Source organism: Neomonachus schauinslandi, chromosome 7 (assembly GCF_002201575.2).
Source record: "Neomonachus schauinslandi chromosome 7, ASM220157v2, whole genome shotgun sequence".
NCBI lineage: Eukaryota > Metazoa > Chordata > Mammalia > Carnivora > Phocidae > Neomonachus > Neomonachus schauinslandi.
The window spans coordinates 53,974,395-53,998,068 of NC_058409.1; the positions used below are offsets into that span (position 1 = coordinate 53,974,395).

The 23,674-nt window shown below is 36.8% G+C and overlaps 1 protein-coding gene across 3 annotated transcripts in view; it reads right to left on the reverse strand.

The window, feature by feature from the left end:
- Positions 1–14,375, reverse strand: part of CERT1 (ceramide transporter 1) — a 113,697-nt gene extending 99,322 nt beyond the window's left edge. For 2 of the 3 annotated variants that reach the window (XM_044916913.1, XM_021701986.2), the window contains exons 1-2: positions 13,915–14,088; positions 7,967–8,101 (exon numbers count right to left, since the gene is read on the reverse strand). In XM_044916913.1, the coding sequence (XP_044772848.1) occupies positions 7,967–8,101; positions 13,915–14,010 (231 nt within the window). In that variant the 5' untranslated portion in view covers positions 14,011–14,088. Of the gene's footprint in view, positions 1–7,966; positions 8,102–13,914 lie in introns of all 3 variants that reach the window. The other variant, XM_044916914.1, reaches the window with a different exon arrangement.
- Positions 14,376–23,674: the final 9,299 nt, after the last annotated feature.

Genomic DNA, 23,674 nt, shown 5'->3' on the forward strand with positions numbered 1-23,674 from the left:
TCTCTATAAATAACCTATTCAAAAACCTAATAATAGTGCTGGTATCTTTGTAAACTATACTGGGAAATAAATAGTCTTCAAGGGCTCCTAAGAATTCAGAGCAAAAAGTCTGCAAAATATACATTTAAATATGTTTTAAATGTAACTGATTTTCTGATGATAGTGACAAAAATCAGCCTTTTAGGTTAGGAGAAAATATTTGCCAAATATGTGTCTGATTAAAAAAAAACAACCACCCATGTCTGATAAAAGTTACAGTATCCAGAATATCCAAAGAACTTTCATAACTCAATATTAAGAAGACAAACAGAATCAAAAGATTTGAACTGACATATCACCAAAGAGATACAAATAACAAGCAGATGAAAAGATATAAAACATTATTAGTCATTATGAAAATGTGAGTTGAAACAACGAGATATTACTACACAGCTACTAGACTAGTTAAAATAAAAACAAAAAACAAAAAACAAGCAATGACAAAATGTTGAGCAACTGGAATTCTCATGCATTGTTGGTAGGAAAATAAAATGGTACTGCCACTCTGGGAAACAGTTTGGCAGTTTCTTATAAAGTTAAACATACATTTACTGTATGACCCAGCAATCCCATTCCTAGTTATCTACCCAAGAGAAATAAAAGCGAAAGTTTACACAAACAGCTGCACATGAATATTTACAGCAGCCTTACTTATGGTAGCCTAAATCTGGATACAAACAACATCCCTCAATGGTGAAGGATAAACAACTGTGTATATCTATACAGTGGAATGGTACTCTAACAAAAAGGAACAAGTTAGGGATAAATGCAACAACATGGATGACTCTCAATAGCATTATGCTAAATGAAAAGCCAAACAAAAAAAGCTTCATTACTGTATGATTCCATTTATACAACATTTTGGGAAAGGCAAAACTACAAGAACAGTGGTTTCCAGAGGTTGGGGATAAGGAGGTAACTGACTACAAAGAGGCAGGCGAGAACCTTCTGGGGTGATGGAAATTGTTTGTATCTTTCTGAGGTGATGGAAATTGTGGTAGTGATTACATGATTGTATTCATTTATGAAACCTGTAACTGTACACTTAGAAGGGGTGAATTTTACTGGATGTAAATTATACTTCAATAAATCTGAGTTTTAAGAAGGCATGACATGACTTAAAACAATAAATAGGACAAGGAAAAAAGTTTGTCAGGAACATGCAGAAAGCATATAAAAACTGAACTGTTTATATACATATATATATATACACACACACATATATATGTAAAGAGAGAATAAGAGAAACAGAACTTGGTGGAAGAAAAGTGGTCAAAGGAAATGAATGAGAATCTGTTCAAAGAGGAAATGGAACATATCCTGGCTCTAATAAGTTATCTGCCGTCTTTGTCACCCTTTAATAAAAGGCTTTGCCAGCTTCCCCTTTTCTTTATTTTTAAACTGTAGGCTTTATTTCTAATACAAACATTAAAATAAACTTAAACAAATCTGAGTGCCTATTATATACTAAGAACTGTACAAGTGCTTCTATGTTATTCTGTTGAATACACATAAGCATCCCATACTTAGATCTTATATCCTCCCCATCTTTAACCAGTTAAGGAAGGTGAAACTCAGAGAAAGGTACCTTTGGCCATAAGAAGAGACAAGATGAAACCCACGTTTGACTTCAGAGCCCATGAATGAAATGTTAAGCACTTTGGAAATTAAAAGATATAATGCTGAATAAAAATACTAAACAAAAACTGGTATATGCGAAGCTTAAAAGACCTTCAAGAAAATTAAGAAAATAAGCTTCCTGCTAACTGTTTTAAGCAGGCAAATCTAGAAAATTATGTATATTCCTTGATTTATGGAAACATCAATGCTAAAATGTAGACTATATTTATCATAGAGATTTAACAGAAGGCATTAATAGTAGATCACAAATTTTAAAGAGCTGCTTTATAAATATTTAACAGGCATGTTCTTGCAAATCTTACACAAAATAAAATACATCATATATATACATTTTTTCCTATGTTCAGTGACATGTGATAAAATAACACCAGATGGAAATCAGGAGACTTGGGTTGCAGTCTTAACTCAAGTATTTAGTGTCATGGGTTGAATCGTGTGCTCAAAATGTATCTGTTGAAGCCCTAACCCTGCATAACTCAGAATGTGACTTTGTTTGGAAACAGGGTAACAGAGATGTAATTAGTCAGGATGAGGTCACACTGGAGTAGGCCCCTAATTCAATATGACTGGTGTCCTTACAAAAAGGGGAAATGTGGACATGAATATGTCCATAGAGAGAACACTATGTGAACATGAATGCAAACATGGGACTAATGCATCCATAAGCACCAGAATGCCAGATGGCCAGGAAACCACTAAAAGCAACAGAAGGAACCAACCCTGATTACACCTTGATCTGACTTCTAATCTCCAGATCTGGGAGACAATAAATTTGTTGTTTAAGCCACCCAGTTTGTGGTACTTTGTTAGGGCAAACCTAGCAAGCTAATTACATTCTGTAATTACATAATTTTGGGCAAATTATTTCAATATTCTGGGTCCTACATTTCAACAAGTATCCTTTTTTATATTTTTCCACTTACAAAACCTTTTACCGGGCGCCTGGGTGGCTCAGTTGGTTAAACATTTGCCTTGGGTTCAGGTTATGATACCAGCGTCCTGGGATCAAGCCCCATGTCCAGCTCTCTGCTCAGCGGGGAATCTGCTTCTCCCTCTCCCTCTGCTGCTGCTCTGCCTACTTGTCTATCAAATAAATAAAAAAAATCTTAAAAAACAAAACAAAACAAAAACCTTTTACCAAATATTTTAAATATTTGAATTATATGAATTACATTATTCGAGGCACATTCAAGCTACCTAAACACAGAAGATATTTCCAAATGAACTGAACAGATATTATTAGTTTTTCAAGGAATAAATCTTAGTAGTTTAAGACTCTAATTTCTTTAGAAATTCATAGGCGAATGCTCCTCAAATAAGAATTACCAACTAATATCTTATCTAGTACTTTTACTTGTTGTATATACCTTCCTCTTTCTACCAGTTCAATATAGCAAAACTACATACTTCATAAAAGGCCAATTTCTTAAAATTTCTCACTAATCTAGCGTTCCTTGTGTAACGATTATTTATGGCACACTACTCATCTTTGGTGATATCCAGTTTGCTAAACATTATTCTGTATCATAATTTCTTACTTTATAATTCCACCTTCAAAAACTTTTTGGATCTGATTAGTCTTTATTTGGCACTTTAAAACTTTTTTGTTTAGTTTTATAGTTTTCTTCAATTTGAATACTTCCTTCCCTTGCTTTTACATCTCTATTAGCTTCTTTAATTTTGCCAAGATCTTTCAACTTCTCCTTCAACCCCTACTTACCAAAGAACTATTTGGCTTTAATTTTTTTAAATCCAGCAATGAACATTTTCACTACCTTGCAGTTTTTCCTCTGAAAATATTAAACCATGAAATTGTGGATATATTTACCTATAGCCAACCTACAAGAGTAATAGGAATTCCATTCATTTCGTAATTAAGGAAGTTCTACAAAGTTTCAGGTATACAAAGTCAGATACCTAGGGTGAGTTGGGACTACAGACCCTAGGCAAACCAATTCTAAAGACATTACTATTTTCATTATACCAAATATCTCTACCTACCTAATTCCCAAAACATCTTATCTCAATAAATGCAAAGAAATCACTTCTTTTATCTTCATGAAAGAATCATGAAATGTTGGTTGATGAAATATTAGTAATATAATTTTAAACATGCTACAAAGAGGAGGAATACACAAACCAAGTGAACAGATGAGAGAGCAGAAACAATCCCAAGTACACACACAGGAATGTAATATATAATGAAGGTGACATTTCAAGCCAGTAGAGAAAAACTGAATTATTCAACTAATGGCATTAGAATATACAGTCATTTGGAAAACAATAAAAAGCTAAATTCCCGCATCACTCCTTAGACTAAAATAACTCTCATAGGAATAAAATTCAAATTTCAGATGAAAATATAGCTATGTATTATATTATAGTCTTTTAAGTGGTAAATACTATCTAAACATAACTAAATGCAGAAGCCATAAAGGAAAAGGTCAGTAAGAGTAAGTAAAAAATTTTAATTTCTGTAAGGCTACAAAAGACTATAAAACAAGGAAAGAATACACAAATGACAAATTGTGGAAAGTATTTGCAACAAATATGACAAATGGCCAATTACCATGTTATGAGGAGCTTCTATAAATCAATAAGGAAAGAAAAGAAAGAACAAGAAATGAATAAATGACTGGAAGAGGAAAAAGAAATATAAACGGCCTATAAACATATGAAGTTACTCTCATAAATAGAAAATGCAATTTAAAATATTAAGATATTATTTTTATCTAGCAGTTTGACAAATATTTTAACATCTGCCAAAACCCAACTTCCTCAATACTTGAGGGTATGGGAAAATAGGCACTCATACATTACTGGTAAGAGTGAAAAGTGGTACTCTTTTGAATAAGTCATTTGACAGTAACTATTAACAAATTTTAAAATAAATGTTTGTTCCCACAACATTTGCAATAAAAAAATAGATATAATCTAAATGTCCAAAAAGAGGAAGGGAGCAAATAAACAAGATATGGTACATCCATACAATTCAACAGAATATAGTACTTAACACCCAAGTCATGCTAAAAGAAAACAAGGTAGAGATTTAATATGATGCTATCTGTGTAAATAAAAATGAAGGATATAAACAAATAAATGCTTCTAAAGGCATTCAAATTATTTGGAAGAACAAAACAAATTTAACTTTTTATTTCTTGAATGCAGGACTAAGAGCAAAGAGAAGCATTTACTTTTTAAACCTTTTCATGCCATGGATCGCATTTTTTTACCATGAGTATTTTATTTAAAAACAGATTTTTAAAAAATAAAAAAGTTTAAATACTCCAAAAACACTGCTTTTGATTGAAAAAATACAACTAACATATATTGAACATCTACTATTTGGCAAGTTTTGTAGCATGGACTAGGTCTTAAGCAAATAACAAACTATAGTAATTCAGAAATTCAACATTCTTTATACATTTACTCTACATACAGATAGCTTATTTTTCATAAAATGAAGAAGTACTGTTTTTTTCCTCACTCACTCACTCACTTACAATCCCTTTACATTAAGAATTATTTCCAAATAATAAATTCTCCCAGGAAATACTTTATTCTTTGAAAATATTTCACCCAATTTATCATCACATAGCCAAAGAACATGATTAAAATAAATTAAGAATGACTTAATTGTTAAACTAAAGTTAAAAGTGAATTTAACAATGAATTAGGTTCTATCAGAAAAGGTGGGCTCAGACACCAGGTTCACCAACAAGTAATATGTTAATGGTTACAATTCTTCAAGTCCAGATTTCTTCACATATGAATACTGTCAATTTTATAAGGGTGCCATGTGAGCAAATTCAACATTGACATTTACTTTTTGTCTTCTGAGATGAAGTGATACATATAATAGCCATACTTAAGAAAAGCGAAAGATACCTATTTAACAGAGAAGATTAGCATTACATTTCTGTAATTTAACTCAAGTGCATGTTCTATTTGTAAACTTCACTGTGAAAAGTTCACTGAATTCAGTTATATTTTGTAATTTCCTTGATATATGTAACAGTGAACCTTTGAACCCACAGAGCAAGGAAGAGACTGAAAGTTGAAGGGTTTCAGGAATATAAATGTTTGTGTTTCTCCCTACAACCTGTTTCACTTTATCGAGGGCTACCAATCAGAATCTGCTGCCTCATTTATATTTTTACCTTCTCTATCACTGCTTAGCTTACTGAATACCACTAGGTCCCTTCCTCATCTCCTTTCAAATTGTATCACTTTCCTACCCATTTCTTTGACCATGTACCACAATGAAAGTTCTGCATGCAAATATAGGTATAACAACAACAAAAAAAACTACAAAGAAATAAGTTGTTTTTTTCTGAGCAGATGCAATATAATTGTTTGTTTGGTTTTTTTTTTAAGATTTTATTTATTTATTTGACAGAGAGAGGCACAGCGAGAGAGGGAACACAAGCAGGGGGAGTGGGAGAGGGAGAAGCAGGCTTCCAGCGGAGCAGGGAGCCCGATGCGGGACTCGATCCCAGGACCCTGGGATCATGACCTGAGCCGAAGGCAGACGCTTAACAACTGAGCCACCCAGGCACCCCAATATAATTGTTTATTAAAATTTTTTCTTTTCCTTAAATAAGCCATGCACTATCACCTCAGTTCATAATTCAAAACAGGGTAACTATATTTAACTCTATAGAAACTAACATAATACTCTAGGAATACTAATATTTAGTAAACAATAAAGATAAAATTTCATTCCTCCCATTTTCACATCAACCAACAATGTATTTTCAAAGAATCAAGTGTAATAACTAACAAGCATTTGACAATATGCAAAAGGAAGTAGAGGAAGAATCAAGGAAAGACACTTCAAGATTAAAAACATGTTTGCATCCATTATTCTGTCCTCTAGCATAATAATCTATCTCAAGGGAAATAAAACCCCAAAATACAAAACTATACACAACTTCAAAATACACCATATAATGTACAACATACAAGTCAATACTGAGCTTTTTATGTCAAAGTTTCTTTAAAATTTCTTTCAATTTAAATTTCTTTAAAATTGTTCCCAAGAATGGAGAGTAGTAGTTTCATTCTTAACACTTACAAACAATTCCTCTGCAAGTTTTTCCAACTCAATATCCAACTAAGTTTGTTTTCAAACTCTGAATATACATGAGGGGTAGAATGTATGAAAAAGAAGAGCAAAATACTGTAAGATTTTCCTCAAATGTGTAACATAAACATATGTAAGTCAGATTTAGAAATCAACACAGACTCAAAGTATACTTTTCACTTTTATAAGCAATATAATTTCTATCCTGTGAATTCTCTTTGAATGTATCAGTAAAATCTATGATTAGGTTTTAACATACACATTTCTAGATTTTCAGTACAATACCACCCTTAACTGACCTCCACTTAACTGACCTGCTTTACCCAACATCTTTTTTTGCTCTTTTATTAAATATGCCATGGCACACTGACTATTCTCAACTTATATGCTATTTTTAGCATATTTAACCACTTCTGATCCCACAGGTTGAGTTATGTTTCACAAATCAGTTGGTTGTTCCCAAACCTGTTTATGCCAGTTTACCTGATGTGGTCCTTACATAATTAATATTACCTAAGTCTATGGAATACGGATGCAAAAAGAGAGTTGTTTCTATGTAAACTAAGTTGAATGCAGACTAAGTAGAATGACTCAATAAAGGTGAGTCATTCTTTAAAAAGGTACTGAATTAGACAAAGATGAGACATCTGTAAAATATTAAGGAAACCATAAAAAATCAGAAGAACCTATACTTTGGGTTTTTCAAAACTATCTTTAAGTTTTTATTCCACTTTAGAGAAATCAAAACTGGAAATTGCAAATCATGCATTATGGATATAGTTTACAAGAACAACTTCTCTCAATTCCACATTCAAAGAGATGGTGTTAACATTACATCAAAAAGCTGGCAAATGAATATAGATTTAAGTATTTTAAGTTAAAATTTTTAAATGTTAAGATACATTTTTTTTTTTGTTTTCTGCTTTAACTTCTTCAATAACCTGCCATGTAACTGTCCTAATCTCATCAGATATGAAGTCTTCAAATAAATTTTTTTCTGAATCTCTTAAGGGCTTGCTATAACAACTAGAAAAATAGTATCTGTCTTTATAACTTTATGGAAAGAAGTATTAGACTCTATGCTCCACAAAGGCAAAGATCTTTCTCTCTTATTCACAGATATATCCAAGCCGCTAGAACAATTCCTAGGGTACAGCTGATGCTCAATAAATACTTGTTGAATGAAGAAGAGGAACTTACTGTGATGACAGCCTTGCTAAGACAGATGGATCCTCTGCAGCCATACTCTGTCTCGTCTTCAGATTTGTAGTAACTCAGAGTATTATTTTTTAAAACTACCCAACGATCCTGCCACCCATGAATGTAGTTTGTCCACTGGAGGTAAGGGGGGGGGGGGGGGGGAGGGAAAAGGAAAACAAAATATAAAAGTCAGTATTTTAGAAATCCAAACTTTCTGAAACAGCTATCAATCTAATTTTAAAACCAAAATGTGAAAAGTTCTAGCTTAACTGTAAACAGTATAAATGATTATAAAAAGTGAGAAGCTGAGATTTTCTAGATTGTATGATTTTCAGTAATTTTTACAAAATTATAAATACTATATTTTCTTCTTTTTAACATTTGAGGAATAAAACTGATGCAGAGTTCAGTTAAAAATTCTGCTTTGGGGGCGCCTGGGTGGCGCAATTGTTAAGCGTCTGCCTTTGGCTCAGGTCGTGATCCCAGAGTGCTGGGATCGAGTCCCACATGGGGCTCCCTGCTCAGCAGGGAGCCTGCTTCTCTGTCTCCCACTTCCCCTACTTGTGTTCCCTCTCTCGCTGTGTCTCTCTCTGTCAAATAAATAAATAAAATCTTAAAAAAAAAAAAAATCTGCTTTTTTTGTGTGTCTTCATCCTCCCCTCCTCACCAGCTTCATGACACTTAAGATTGTTTTGGTCTCTACCATAATTAACATATTCAATAGAAAAGTAAGTTTGGTTTATAGCCTCTCATTCTCCTACGCCAAGTACTGCATGAAGCTTTCAAATCAACAGAAGTATGAAGCTAATCATGGCCTAATTCTACTTTTGTTTAAGTTGTTCTTATATGAACATGTATGATATTTATAACTCCATCCAAGCAAAAATACTAGATATTAATCTTTAAGTCTATATCAACTTTACTTTTTTGTCCATAGAACTTAATATTACATATTAAAAACAGTTAACTCATTTTCCAAGTTTCTCTGAAGATCTATTTTTTAAATCCAAGAATAATAATACAACTATTAAAAAAAAACTGGTTTTCAAAAAACACTTGAATTATCAGTTTCTAGTGCCTATAAATGGTTTCTGTGTTGCTAAAGTCTTGCTGCACACTGCAGATCACAATCAATAAACTTGCAAAGCCAGAAATGCAACCTCTACGGGAATTCTTGATTTTGTATATTTTTATGCTTTGGGGGTTTTATGTATGTATAGATAATTCCAAAAACTAATTCCAACACTATCTGCCAAAAACTAATTAAAAATGGACTGTCAAAAATATACCGCATTGGCTCAGGCTCTACACCCATTGAGAAATCTTTACTTTTCTATTCCCTACTCAGCATGTTTGAGACAGTTCAGCTCTTAAATCTTCTAAGGCCCACCATATTACGACCCTTCACTGAGAGCTCATCCATGCTGGCAATTTAACACATTCTTTCCCATGAGCTCCCTAATCACCATTTCCTTATTTCTAACTCCTTATGACTTACCACCACTTACACACTGACTCGAAACAACAATGGTTACATACAAAACCGCATTCATCTCCTCCAATAAGGTGCACTTTCTTCCCTATATTCCTATTTCCTTTGCTATACTGGTATTTCTGCAGTCAATTCAGATTCAAACCTGGCTGAGTGTTCCTGTATTGTATGGACAGAGTAGTGCATATAAAATCAGATAGACTCTATTAGTTACATAAGGAGTTTCGACAAGTTATTTAACTTTTCCGAGCTTTACTTTCTTTGCTTGTTATTTGATTCGCTGAAAAAAAATCATGAATACCCCTACTATATTCATAAGAGATAATGTTTCTTGTCAATCTTTACAACCTGTCATCAACTCCTATTCATCTTTCCTTCGTATTAAACCCTTAAATTTGGCTCTTCTCTATTTTCAATTAGTCCAATCAAATTGTCAGGTTACTAGACTCCTGAGAAGGCTTAACAACCTTACCTCTAGCATCTTTTGTATTTTCTTTCATAACTTGCACAATCTTATTTACTTATTAAGCACATTGGCTTACTTATCTTACATATTAATCTCACTGAACCACTAGCTCCAAAACTTACATGGACAACTCCCCATTGCCTATAATACAGATTGTTTAGAATGGTATACCTTAATCCTACCTCATTTCCAATTACTGCCCCTCAGAAGACTGGTAACTGTGTGACTGTGGTCAAGTTACTTATCCTCTCTTTTTTTTTGTCAAACTCTACCTTTTAAAGTTGTCAAGATTAAACAAGAATAGACTTAAAACACTGCCAGGGACACAGTATTTTCTCAGTTGGAGACAGAGTTATGCAGAACTAATGAAGCTTAACCTTCAGTGCAGTTCACTAGAACAGACCTCTTGCAAAGTGACAGAATGGGTTCCAGCAGTTGTGTGTCCATTTTTTAAGTTTTTTTCTTATAGAGGACCCAATAAATTAGGTAAGCTTCAAGACCCTTTACTTATTAGTAAATGTTAGCTTCTCCTAGAAGGCAGATTTTTGCCTTTCTCATAACATTCCCTCACTCTTACCCATCTAACAGAGACAAGGCAATATGCTATACACAGAAGCAGAATCAAAGATTTATGGTCCCAATAGTCCAGCGAGCATAATTTCAAGAGGAAAACAATACATTTAGAGGAAGAGTCAGAACAAGTTACAAATAAAATACTATGGGAGCTCAAGGGAAGGAGATCTAAAATGGTTGGCAAAATACGAAAAGGCTTCATGCTAAGAATAGAGTTTGAGATAAACTCTAAAGATGGGGGCTCCTGGGTGGCTCAGTTGGTTAAGCAGCTGCCTATGGCTCAGGTCATGACCCCAGGGTCCTGGGATAGAGCCCCCGCATTGGGCTCCCTGCTCAGCAGGGAGTCTGCTTCTCCCTCTCCCTCTGCCCCTCCCCCTGCTCGTGCTCCCTCTCTCTCTCTCAAACAAATAAATAAAATCTTAAAAAAAAACAAACTCTAAAGATGGACAGAATTTCACTCAACAGTTAGGTATGTGGAGAAACAGAAGATAAGGTAAACCTTGAAGGATGGAGAGAATTCACAAGAAGCTTGATGACATTTATTTTATCCAGGCTTAGTTTCTCTCAAGTCCCACTAAGGCATGAATCTTTTCCCGTCAATTTCCATCCCGATATTTGTTATAACCAACTAGAATTATTGTCTCTCCAGTATTCGTGGAACCTACGTGCTTAAGAAGTGATTCCATAGGGGCGCCTGGGTAGCTCAGTTGGTTAGGCATCTGCCTTCGGCTCAGGTCATGATCCCAGGGTCCTGGGATTGAGCCCCACATCAGGCTCCCTGCTCAAGGGGGAGTCTGCTTCTCCTTCTTCCTCTGCCCCTCCCCCATGCTCGTTCTCTCTCTCCCTCAAATAAATAAAATCTTAAAAAAAAAAATAAAGAAGTGGGCGCCTGGGTGGCTCAGTTGGTTAAGCGACTGCCTTCAGCTCAGGTCATGATCCTGGAGTCCCGCATCAGGCTCCCTGCTCGGCAGGGAGTCTGCTTCTCCCTCTGACCCTCCCCCCCTCTCATGCTCTCTCTCTCTCAAATAAATAAATAAAATCTTTAAAAAAAAAAAAAAAAGTAATTCCATAGAAAATATGCTTCATAGATATTTCCATGTATTTTAAATTACCATACAGAAAAAAAAAACTCTGGACTGGTATATTTCTAATATAAGTTTATCCCCTCCCGCCATTCCAAATTCATTCCATTTGGGAGGGGAAGAAACAAAACACATTAGTATTGAGACTTATCTACATTACCCAATTGAAGGAAAAGAACAGTTGCTGAGTTCTAACTCTTGTATAAATTACCAGGTGAATACAAATGGATCAAAATATATACGTACTTTAAATTTTAAAACATGTTTTCAATATAAAATATTCTTTTTTTAAAAAAAGATTTTTTTAAATTCATTTGACAGAGAGAGAGAGAACACACACGCACAAGCAACGGGAGTGGCAGGTAGAGGGAGAGGGAGAAGCAGACTCCCCACTGAACAAGGAGCCCGACTCAGGGCTCGATCCCAGGACCTTGGGATCACGACCTGAACTGAATGCAGACGCTTAAGCCACTGAGCCACCCAGACATCCTCAATATAAAATGTTCTTGATTAAAAAGCTTCCAGAAATCATTATATATAACCATACATTGTTAAATTTCACAGAAATTGCCTTCATAGCTGTTAACAAAAATACCAAAAAACTATATTCCTGTTGATTCTACATATGCAGCAACATCAAAATTATTTACCTACCACAGAAGTGATCAGAAAGTACATTTCTCGACATTTAAATATCAAAGAGATAGTTTTCCATTTTTTGTCATACGGTATACCTACTATACTGCTCTGCAAACAGTGAATACTCAGAGAGCTTTGGGGACTCTTTCCACCCGTCACCCCTCAGCCCCCCCCAAAATAGTAGTATCAAATAGGTCAAAAGTTCAGCCTGTTTTATAAAATACTTACCACCACCAGAGTACTAGTTTGGAAGTCAGCTTTCATTTAATGAGAAAAGTGAGGAATCTACCAGAATTGAGAAGCAAAGAACACACCTGAAATTCCACCTGAAAATGTATAGCTTCTACAGAATGTGTTCAATACAGATTCCTAAACTACAACCTACATTCAATCTAAAGAAACCCTAGGGAGCTTCACTTTACTGAAAGGCTTTCACTGCAATTCTAATGATCACAATACCAAGACACATCATGATTTTTCTGCTATGTAAATGAAAGTTAACACTTGCAAGTCTTAATTCTGACATTCATGTCTTACCTAACCCCCTTTTCACCACTTTCTAAAGATAACAGAAAAACCTAATAAGAAACAATTCCACAATAAATGTCCAAATGCTTAGTCAAAATATGTATACTGGAAGCAGGGTGGTTTCTTAATAGTCAGTGGCTGCACATGATCTTGTATCTTATGACTAGCTTGCTGAGGGACTGGCCATTTCTAAAACTTTAACAGGAAGAGAGAAGCAAGTAAAAAAGGCAATGCGGATCTTCTCATAGCAAAAACTTTAAACGAACAAACAAGCCCCAAACCATGTACTATCAAAAGAAAAAAATCATCCATCTTCTCTCCTAAAAAGGGGCTCATCCACTTTAACTAATTAGCCTTACAGTCCTACTACTATTCTGCTTTGCTAAAATTTTGAAAAAGCGTTTTTTAAATTTTCAGGAAAATTAAGATGTGTTTTCCTTACTCTGGCCCTTTGCAAGAATATTTTATTAGTAGTAGTTCTCTTCTTCCTGGACTAAAGGTCGGCCTCTAGTCTGACATGTTCCAAGTTACTATGAATATTTCTTGTACCTATCACGTGTCGATTCACTAGCTCTTTTCTGAACTGGGGAAAAGGATGAGGGGAAAAAGTACAAAAGTCCTCCTCACTGAGACCTCTCACTATATAAAACTTGGCATAGTTTACCACCTCAGATTTCCGCACCATGCCCAGTTGCTCCGGCTACTGTCTATACCGCCGCATCCATAGAATCTTACAAACCTGCTCTGCATCTCTGGACTAACCTCGATTGAAAAGGTCCGATATGTACTGCTCCCATACCCGGTCGTTCGCACACCGCTGTTGCCCAACCCGGATTCCTACACCCGGGACAGATGTCGCCGAGTCCCAAGTCACGGTGCCCATCCTACTCCCAAACCGAATTCGGGGTTGGGACACGTCTTCTCCAGTCTTCGGCCGCCACCCCCGGGCCCAGGGCAAGTGAACAGGACAGTCCCCTTCTCCCCCCCCCCCCCCCACCCCAACCCTGGCACTCCTGCGGCAGTACTCAGCCCCGCACCCCGGCACATTCCGCATCCCCCGCCCCGGGACAGTCCGTGACTCCCGCCCAACGCCCAACCCCACCCCATCCCCTCAGCGGCTCGCAGGTGGAGTCTGAGGAGGGGGCCCTCGGACCCGCGGGTTGCTCACCTTGCTGAGGACTCCGCAGCGCTCCACAGGCGGCCCGGACTCCGTCTCCGGATCCTCCTCTGAGCCCGACGAGTTCCAGCTCTGGTTATCCGACATGGAGGCGCGACAGCCGAGCAGGAGACCGGCCCCCGCTCCCTGACCTACGCCGGAGGAAGCGTCCAGTACCCGGGGTGAAGGGTCGGAGGATGGCGAAGGGAAGAGTGGCCGCTCCGGCGCAGGGGGGAGCTGGAGGAGGGACGAAGTCCGGCCGCTGCGCCCCCGCCGCCGCCGCCGCCGCGCCTGACACCGAGCGGACCGGGGAAGGACGACAAGCCGGCCTTTCCAGCCGTCAGCCGCCGCCGTTGCCGTGACCCCTGCGCTGCGCCCGGCGCCACCACCCGAACTCAGCCCCTTCGATGCCAATCTCAAACACAGAAGGAAAAGGAAAGAAGGGAAGAGAAAAATCCAGCTGCAGAAACCCAGGTTCACTCACACCTCCGCTACCGCCGCCATCTTCCTGCCTGGCCCACTATTTACCCTCCCCTCCCCTTTCCCCTCCCCTTCGTCCTCCCATTCTCCCCCTGCTCCCCGCCCCGTCCCCCTCCCAACGTCTGACGAAGCACGCCGAGGGCTGGAGGTCCCCTCCCGCACCCTACCTCCGGTTCTCCCGGGTGACGCAGGGTGGAAAGGTGGGAGGAGCAGAGAAAGGAGGAGGGATGGAGTCCCCGTTCTGTTGCATTCTGGGAAGGACGCTGCTCCGTCAGTCGCGCAGCTTCCTGGGAGTTGTAGTCGGAATCCTGAGGCAACCGGTGAGTGTTCCGCGCCCGGAAGGCTGTCGCCTTAGGGACCGGTCAAGTGGTGGGTGGGCTTCGTTTGACAGTTGTGTGATCCGTCCCCTCAGCCACCCTTCTATCTCTGCCTAGTGTGTTTATGACGAACCTGCGGAGCTTGCGGGCCCGGACGTGAGATAACTCTCTGCTGAGGATGCCGGGCCTGCCTTCCACGGCTGTTTCCTGAAAGCCCGGGAGCATCTTGCCACTTTTCCGGGGTGGGAGTGTACCGGGCGCTTCTGCCTCTACCGCGGGCCAGTGGTTTGCGACCTCTCAGTGAAAACGGGGTTTCTTTCCGCCAAATTCCCTTTGCAAATGTTGAAGGTCTTTTTATCTCGCTCTTTAGAAGTTAAACTTCAAACTTGATGTTTCCCGCGTTTGGAGGAAGAATTCTCAGTCCCTTTTCACCAGAGCAAGCATTTCGTATTGTTGATTGTTACAGAGTGTTCATTTTGTTGGTAGTAATTTTGAAGATGTCAGAAAATAAATGACGTTTGAAGAATTTTTAAAGTAAAATGAGAATGTAAAATGATAGACTGGAGTTTATTCTAAGTTGTAGATGAGTACCTTCCCTAAAGCCAGGTTAACCATATCTACGGACCTATCTCTCTCAGAGATAGGAAAGGTTGTGGAGTAGAAACTTCATTGTATAAGAAAAACCAAAATGCAATAGTCTTACTGAATAATAAGAGATTATGCAATGGGAGTCTGGCTTTAAGACTAGAATTGAATTAGTAGAAAGAAAGACCAATAGAAGATCTAACGGATCTGTGTCTATTTTTGCATAAATTATAGGGACAGATTTTATTGTGAGATCTTTAATTTGTAGCTTCAGTTCTTTCTCTCGTTTGCTACTTTTACATCTTGTCAATTTCCTAATAATTGCCAACAACAAAATTCGTTATTAAACGTTAGAAAGAGTACCTGTGTACTGCAGTGGCTGGAGAATAGGAGTGAAATTTTGAGTCTAAGGGAAAAGGCACAGTGGCCGGAAATAACTGGTAGCTATAAAGGCCAACTTAACTGGGATCTTCAGGAAAAAACAGAATGATGGGAAGTGTCTCTGAGAAGTACCTATGATACCTTTTCGTTCCCCTAGATTGATGCTTATACATGCTGAATCTGTTGTATATAAGTTACAGATCGTTTTTCCATTGTGAAATCAAGTAGTAATTGATAATTGAAAGCCATACAATGAATAAAACCTTGAGATAATGCTTTTGAAAATACTTTGACAACATGTTAATTAACATAATCCCAAGGTTGTCATTCAAAAGAGAAAAAAAGAAGAAACCCACTTAGCGTGTTTTCCTCTTTATTGAATTACTAAATTATATCTTTAGAATTTTGAATACTGTAACAATTAGGTTTTACTTTCCCTTTGGTTACCTAATATGGTTAGATGTAATATTTGATTCTTTTGAGCTCTAGGTTTTAAAAGGACATTAATCTTAAGGAAATGATTATGAATTGTTGAGAAATCCACTTCATAATGTGATTTAGAATCATGGGAGCATAGTATTTATTTATATTGGAATTGAACTTTCTGTTGTCTTTTATGCATTTCTCAGTTGTGTGTGGTTGTAACCACCAGCACTTACATCTCTGAGGTTCCCACTTAGTAGGAAATTGCTTCACTGTAGTAGTCTGTTTCTAGCTATAGGGCTGAGGGAGGGGGCATTCTGAGAAAAAAATCATTTAACATACATGAAAATCCCATGATAAATGTTTAAATGGATGTATTAGACTGCATATATTATTTTGTTCCCTAGAATGTGAGTTCCATGGAGGCAAGAATTTTAAATTTTTTTCATCCATTTTTTTTCATAACTTTTTTCTATCCTTAGTCCCTAGAATAGTACTCAGCACATAGAAGGCATTCAATATAATTGGTATTATATTCTAACTTTCAGTTAATAATTTAACAAACATACAACATCCAGGATACTATGCTGAAGACTGGGTGATTTTAAGATAGTAAAAAGTTAAAAAGGGGGCGGGGGGCAGGGCTCGGCCTTCTAGGAGATTATAACAGAAAACAATGTAAGAAAAGTACAAATGTAACTTTAATAGCTGAACTAGTGTTTGAAAGAAGGTAACCTTTTTTCCTACCACTTGACAGTGACAAACCCCGTTTTCTAACCCTGTTATCTAATACTTCTCCTGGATCTTTGTAGGCCCCTTGCCCCAGGTCTTTTTAGTTAAAAACAATGGCTATTTGGAATTCTAAAGAAAAAGGGATTGTCCTTGTTTGCTGATCTCTTTCCACCAAGTTATCATGTAAACTATTCAAAATAATATAAATTGATAGATCTTTTTTTATAACTTGTTACTGTGTTTATGACATTCAGCGTATCCCCTAAATGAAGTTCAGAAATTTAAAAAATGTAAAAGCTACTCTTCAAGCCTCTCTGCCTTTTCAATTTAACCAGAACTACTTGACCCTTTAAATGCATTGTTCCCCCTGTTTTGAATACTAATCAATCATATTAGCTTCTCTTCAATGTTCCTGTGAGGCCTGTTCAAGAACTGCCACTATGGTGATTCATGTGAGTTCAAAGTGAGCAAGCAGATAGTCCCTGGGTATGAATCCTAGCTGGCTTCATCCTTAATAATCATATGAATTTGGATGTGTATTTAATAAATACTAACTTAACAAATAGCATTATTAGTTTAACCAGTCTCTTTTTATCATATATATCCCAACTGTTGTGCTGTTAAATGCATTTGTAAATGAATATTTGCATAAGTATATCAAAATGGATATTCATTTGTATGGTGGTGAATGCATCTATGTCCATGTCCGAACATGTAAACACTAGTTTCAGAAATGTAAAGGACTACAAGAAACTTGCATGTTTTCATCTTTTGTGATCTTATACAGAATTATTGTAAAATACCCTTACAAGTGTATTCACAAAACTGGATACACTGTGTAAAGTGAATACAGGAATATGGAGGTGATTGCTCCCCTTAGTATCTTAATCTCTTGTGTTGGTGCAAAAACAGATTGTATTTCACCTATCTATGATTAACATCTGGCATGCTTATCTTCCAAATTAATGGTTTTCAGTTAAACTTAGATCTTAACAGGTATGTTCATATCTAGTGTAGGCACCCCAAGTTTACACAAGTGTCTATGAATGAACTTTACAGGATCGTCAACTTTCTGAAAGAAAAAGGTAAGCGATTCAGCCAGCAAAATCGAGTGTATTCAAGAATAGCAGAGGAATTGCAATTTCGGACAAGCAGACCATGGTGAACCATAGGCAAATCTATAGAGAACGGAGGAGAACATCACTTTATAGAGGAAAGGAGGAAGTTGGGAGGGGTTATTTTGAACAAAAGTTCATTGGAGGAAAATGAGAGTTGGAAGTGGTGGTGGCTTCTCATTGGCTGCAGGCCAAGGGCAGAAAGAAGAGAATATATGGGTCTGATCCTGTCATCTTGGGGAAGCTGTCTACTTCAGTGTCCTATGCTTCATTTCCTGGAAATCTTTAATTTGAGGTCAGCAGTTGATGTGCCGGTCCAGTCAGGGTTTGGAGCTTTCTTTAGATGAGACACATGAATCTGGGAGTCAACTCTTGGAGTTTAGTGGCCCAAGGATGGTCCATAACACTTGATAAGGGCCTTTCCAGTGTGGTTGAAGAGAATCTTTTTGGAGATGTCTTGTCCAAGAAATGAAATCCCCAGGTTGCAGTGTGTGGTGTTGGAGGGCTTCATCTCCTGGGAGTGTGCTGTGAAAAGATTGCCCTACTAGAGCATGATTATTTTGGGGGGATGTAATTCGGCCTTTGCAATACTGAAATATATCTCCTTTTATTAGGTGCAGGTCAAAAGAGGTGGAAGCTAGAGGTATAGAGCACTCAGTAATTATTTCAAAGGGTGAAAGTTTATGAGTTCTAAAGGGTTGGATCTGAGATTTAGGACCATCAGCGATATTTTTGGCCAAGGGAGTTGGAGGGTTTCCACAAATTTTGCCAGTTGAGTTTTGATGATGCTTTTGGTTAGTTTGACTAGTTCTAAACACTGAGTATGGTAGCAGTGAAAATGCTGTAGAACTGGTCAAACAGCACAGACTTGCTGTAATATTTGACCAGCAAAATGGGTTCCCCAGTCACTGTGGAGCTCAGGAGGGGTTCCCCAGGTAGGGATGATTTTTTCCAATAGGATTTTAGTTATCGAAGAAGCAGTAGCTTGTCTATGTGGAAAGGCTTCAAACCAGTGGGAAGACATGCAAATCATTACCGAAACATATTTGTATTCATGAGATGGAGGTAGCTGAATAGAGACCATTTAGGAAAGCTCAAATAGTCCTTTGGGCAATTTAAAGTGCCCAGGAGCAGTGTGAACAGATTTCTTGAATTGTTTTTTGGTGAGGGCAGCTTGCTATTGCTAGACAAAGGGGAAACCTTTCTTCCAGCTGGACTATGCAAGCTTTGACAAGTGGTACATGCATGATAGTCCTCCCTTCATGGCTTCCCGAACACATTTTCACAGGATCTATCAGATTTTTTGAGTAATAGAACAAACTTTTGCACTTGATGAAAAAAAAAAAAGACCAAAAGCTAGTCATAAAATCTCGTTGGATAAAAACCTTGTAGTTAATCTGACCAGATTATGTGCGTTCTTTACATATGAATGGTCCCCATAGCCAGACAGCTGCAGAAATTTCTCTTTCCTTCCTGCATATGCTTTACTAGTTTCTTTCTCCTCATCTCTCCTCTTCCCCTGCATTACTATTGTTTATATGTATTGTGTATTACTATTGTCTGTTAATATTTTCCCTCTTGTATTCCTTGTCTACCATAGCAGTCATTGGCAGCAGTGATGGGACAAGCAGAGGAAGGAGTAGGTGAGAAATAGTGAGAAGCTGGGAGAAAAATAATCTGTAATGGAATCTTCCATCCTGTTTTAATTGACTCATAGGAATAGAGAAGGGAAGCTTATGTTATTGCTATTCTTAATTCTTACTTCAATCCTGTTTCCTGCCTCAGTATCCCAGGAGCCCCCAATCCTTTCACATTTTTTCAGGCTCTGTGATTGCTCTTTGTTTCCTGGTCTCAAATCTAGGCTTGATGTCTTCTTCCTACATGTTAATCTCATATTTTTGTTTTCCTCCAAGGGGAATAATTATGATTCTAAATGATGAGTAGCATTAAGTTAGGTTACTCCTGTTATGGAGATGGATATTTAAGTAGGCACTGCCAATAATTACTTTCCTTGCTTTCTTTTTTCTTCCTTCTGTTTTCTAACCAACCACACTCCATTTGGATCAAAACACTTTTATTTTATTAACATCAATTATTATTATATTATGCTGATACTGCTAGGTCTTATTCTGTTACTCTGATTCCTAAGGTGACTTTGCATATATGTCTTGGATTCCCTTGTGTATTGATTTTTTTTTTAATTTTATTTTATTATGTTATGTTAATCACCATACATTACATCATTAGTTTTTGATGTAGGGTTCCATGTTTCATCGTTTGCATATAACACCCAGTGCTCCATTCAATATGTGCCCTCTTTAATACCCATCACCAGGCTAACCCATCCCCCCACCCCCCCTCCCCTCTAGAACCCTCAGTTTGTTTCTCAGAGTCCATAGTCTCTCATGGTTCCTCTCCCCCTCTGATTTCCCCCCCTGCATTTTTCCCTTCCTATTATCTTTTTTTTTTTTTTTTTTAACATATAATGTATTATTTGTTTCAGAGGTACAGGTCTGTAATTCGACAGTCTTAGACAATTCACAGTGCTCACCATAGCACATACCCTCCCCCATGTCTATCACCCAGCCACCCCATCCCTCCAACCCCCCACCACCCTAGCAACCCCCTTGTGTATTGATTTTTAACATCTTTAACTCAAGGACAACTGTATGGGGTGGGGGGTCTACTCATTGATACCTTAATGCACTGCATGTAGCTACTTAGGAAAATGTCACATCCCATAGAAAGTTCTAACATTTGGCAGTAAGACAGTGATTTCAGAAACAGAATTTCAAAGGGCATATAGGGCTACCCTTTGATCATGTTTCCTATTGTATAGAGGAGAGCCAAGCCAGGCATGTTCCAAACAGAAATACTCTTTCTGACTATTGAATAAAATTGAAATTTTATTCCATTATCTTTTATTTACATCTGGTTTTGTGGGATAAAAACTTGTCAGGGGTGGTTGGTATTTCATAGATTTCACTATAACAGTAAAAAATCCTTTTATCTAAAAAGTACACAGTACACATCTATAATAGATGAACAGTGCTATTAATACCCACTCTCTGCATGTACACTCTTTCTGTTTTTAACCCTCAACCTTTTCAGTCTCTAAATTTTAATCTCTTTAACTTACATTGAGAAATTTACTTGTTAATATGTTGAAGTCCTACTACATAAGCAGTATGGTATTTTTAAATATTGGTAGGGTCCTCATAATGGTTATTTTATAAATGTGTTTTGCTTCCTGTTTTTCTCCCCAGCCCTTTCATTGTTTCACTTTTACTGTAATTTCAGATCCTCTTCTCCTTAGTCAAGTAAGCTGAAAAATACTGTGGTAGAACTATACATGTTGTTATGGTGATACAGTTTATGAATATACAGTTTATCTTCATCCTCATTTAAGGTATTTATTAAGACTTGCTATGTAATTATCCTGATTGGGGTGCTATAAAAATAGGAGATATATACCACACATTTCATAGATTCATTGCTATCTAGCATTTTACTGTCTAGGAATACAGGCAATAATTAAGTGTATAAAGATATTGATATGTTTTTAACAGTGACAGCATTATCAAAGGACAAGTAAAGATTTAAATTGTCTGTCACATAGTAAGTGTTCCATAAGTATTTAAGGATGAATGGAGTAAGTTTATGTGGTTGATGATTAAAGGGAAGCTGTAGGAACTACAATTAACAAGGCTCAGGAAAAAAAATCACTAACAGGTTAAAATTAATGAGAGACTAAAGAACCAAATTCCAGCATGGCTTTTTGTAAGGAATAAGTATCATTTGTTAAGAACCTACTCAATGTTAAACATTGTTTTAGGTTTATTATATTTAGTATTCACTCTTCACAAAACTCCTGCAAAATAGACATCCTTATTTTACATACAAAGAAATTAAAGTTCAAAGAAGTTAAATGAATTGCCCAAAGTCATAGCTAATTAATAGTCTAGTTAAGACTTTGAAACTCAGGGCCGCCTGGGTGGCTCAGTCGTTAAGTGTCTGCCTTAGGCTCAGGTCATGATCCCGTAGTCCTGGGATCGAGCCCCACATCAGGCTCCCTGCTCCGTGGGAAGCCTGCTTCTCCCTCTCCCACTCCCTCCCTGGTTGTGTTTCCTCTCTCGCTGTATCTCTCTCTGTCAAATAAATAAAATCTTAAAAAAAAAAAAAAAAAGCCTTTGAAACTCAGAGACTTATAATATGTACTTTCAATATACATGAAATTGATTTTAGACTCAAAAAACAAAAACAAAGACAACTGTTATCCTGAAATGATTAAACATTTGAGAATCTGTTAGAGCCTGATTACATTCTGGGTATGTTGTATAGTTTTTCTTTAGTTTGAAATTTTTCTTTTGAAGAAAATTCATCCACATACATTTTTAAGCTGCAGTAGTATATTATTTAGGCAGTTTACAGTGTTTTTCTATGATAACTAAAGGGATGTGCTACCAAGTCTGTTTTAATTATCTATAGGTAATTTAAGTGATTTCTTTTGCAATTATTCTTTTATTTAATGTTGATAAAGGAATTATGTATCGATTTAACTCTTGGTATAAGAGTATTTCTCAGGAAAAAATGTCATTGGTATCTATCAGCATTTTATTTTTTATATTTTTGAGTAATTTTATGAATAACCTTGAGAAGTAACAAACAAGGGATGGTGAACAATAACTTTATTAGGAATTGCAATAATTTTTAACAGAATAAAATTCTGTTAATTTCTGTTAAAATAAAAATAATTTTAACAGACAAAAACAAATTTTTATTCTATATTTTCCTGAAATGAGTAATAAATGTCCTTTGAAAGCAAGTAGCTGCTCATCAACTTTTATGCATGATCCTTGATCTTTCCATCCTATAAATAAAGATTCCAAATATAATATGCATCTTTAATAAATTCTAGCTTATCATTATGTCTGGTTCTTTATCTTGCGCTTGTAACATCAAAACGCTGTAACATTGAAAACCTTGACATCTCATAATCTTGTTAGAGAGAAGACATCCATTTTTTTCCCTCCATAATTGTAAAATATTTTCATTTTTATATTTACAAACACCACTTAGAAGTACAAGTCTAATAAGGTTTTCATTTCTACATCGTCTGTTTCCTTCCTTTCCCCTTTATATACGCATCTGCCTTAGACATTTGTTGACTTACGATCCATATTAAGTAACTTTTAGTGCATAAATATCATAAAAGATAAAAGGACACTGTCATATGTCCTTGGGATGTTCCACGTTCTTGTTGCAAAATACTCTGTGATGAAGTCCTTCCTGTTGAGTGACTAACTGGATGGGAATGCCATATTAGCTTTTCTTAAAAATTCGTTGTTTACTCATTGATTCTTAAGTTTGAGAAGATATCTATTTGAATCATCTGAAAATTCATACTCTGAGATTTTGCTTGTAAGATCAATTTCACCATCATTATAGTCAAGAGTGCTGTTAGTTTCTTTACATTCATCTTCCTATTTGTCTAATAATTGTGAAACTCTTCTGTCAGTTTTCTTCTCTTTGCCAGTATGGGCAGAAAATGAAAAATTCAGAACTTTCAACTATAGTTAGCTTTCATTAAAAGCCTTTATCAGTGAAAGCTACCAAAACCCACCCCCCTGCAAAAATGGTTTCTCTATACTTCTCTTATACTTTCCTTCAAAGATGTAATACTTTGGGCAACACAATTAGAAAACTGAAGGATGATATAATAATGATGATTTATTTCAC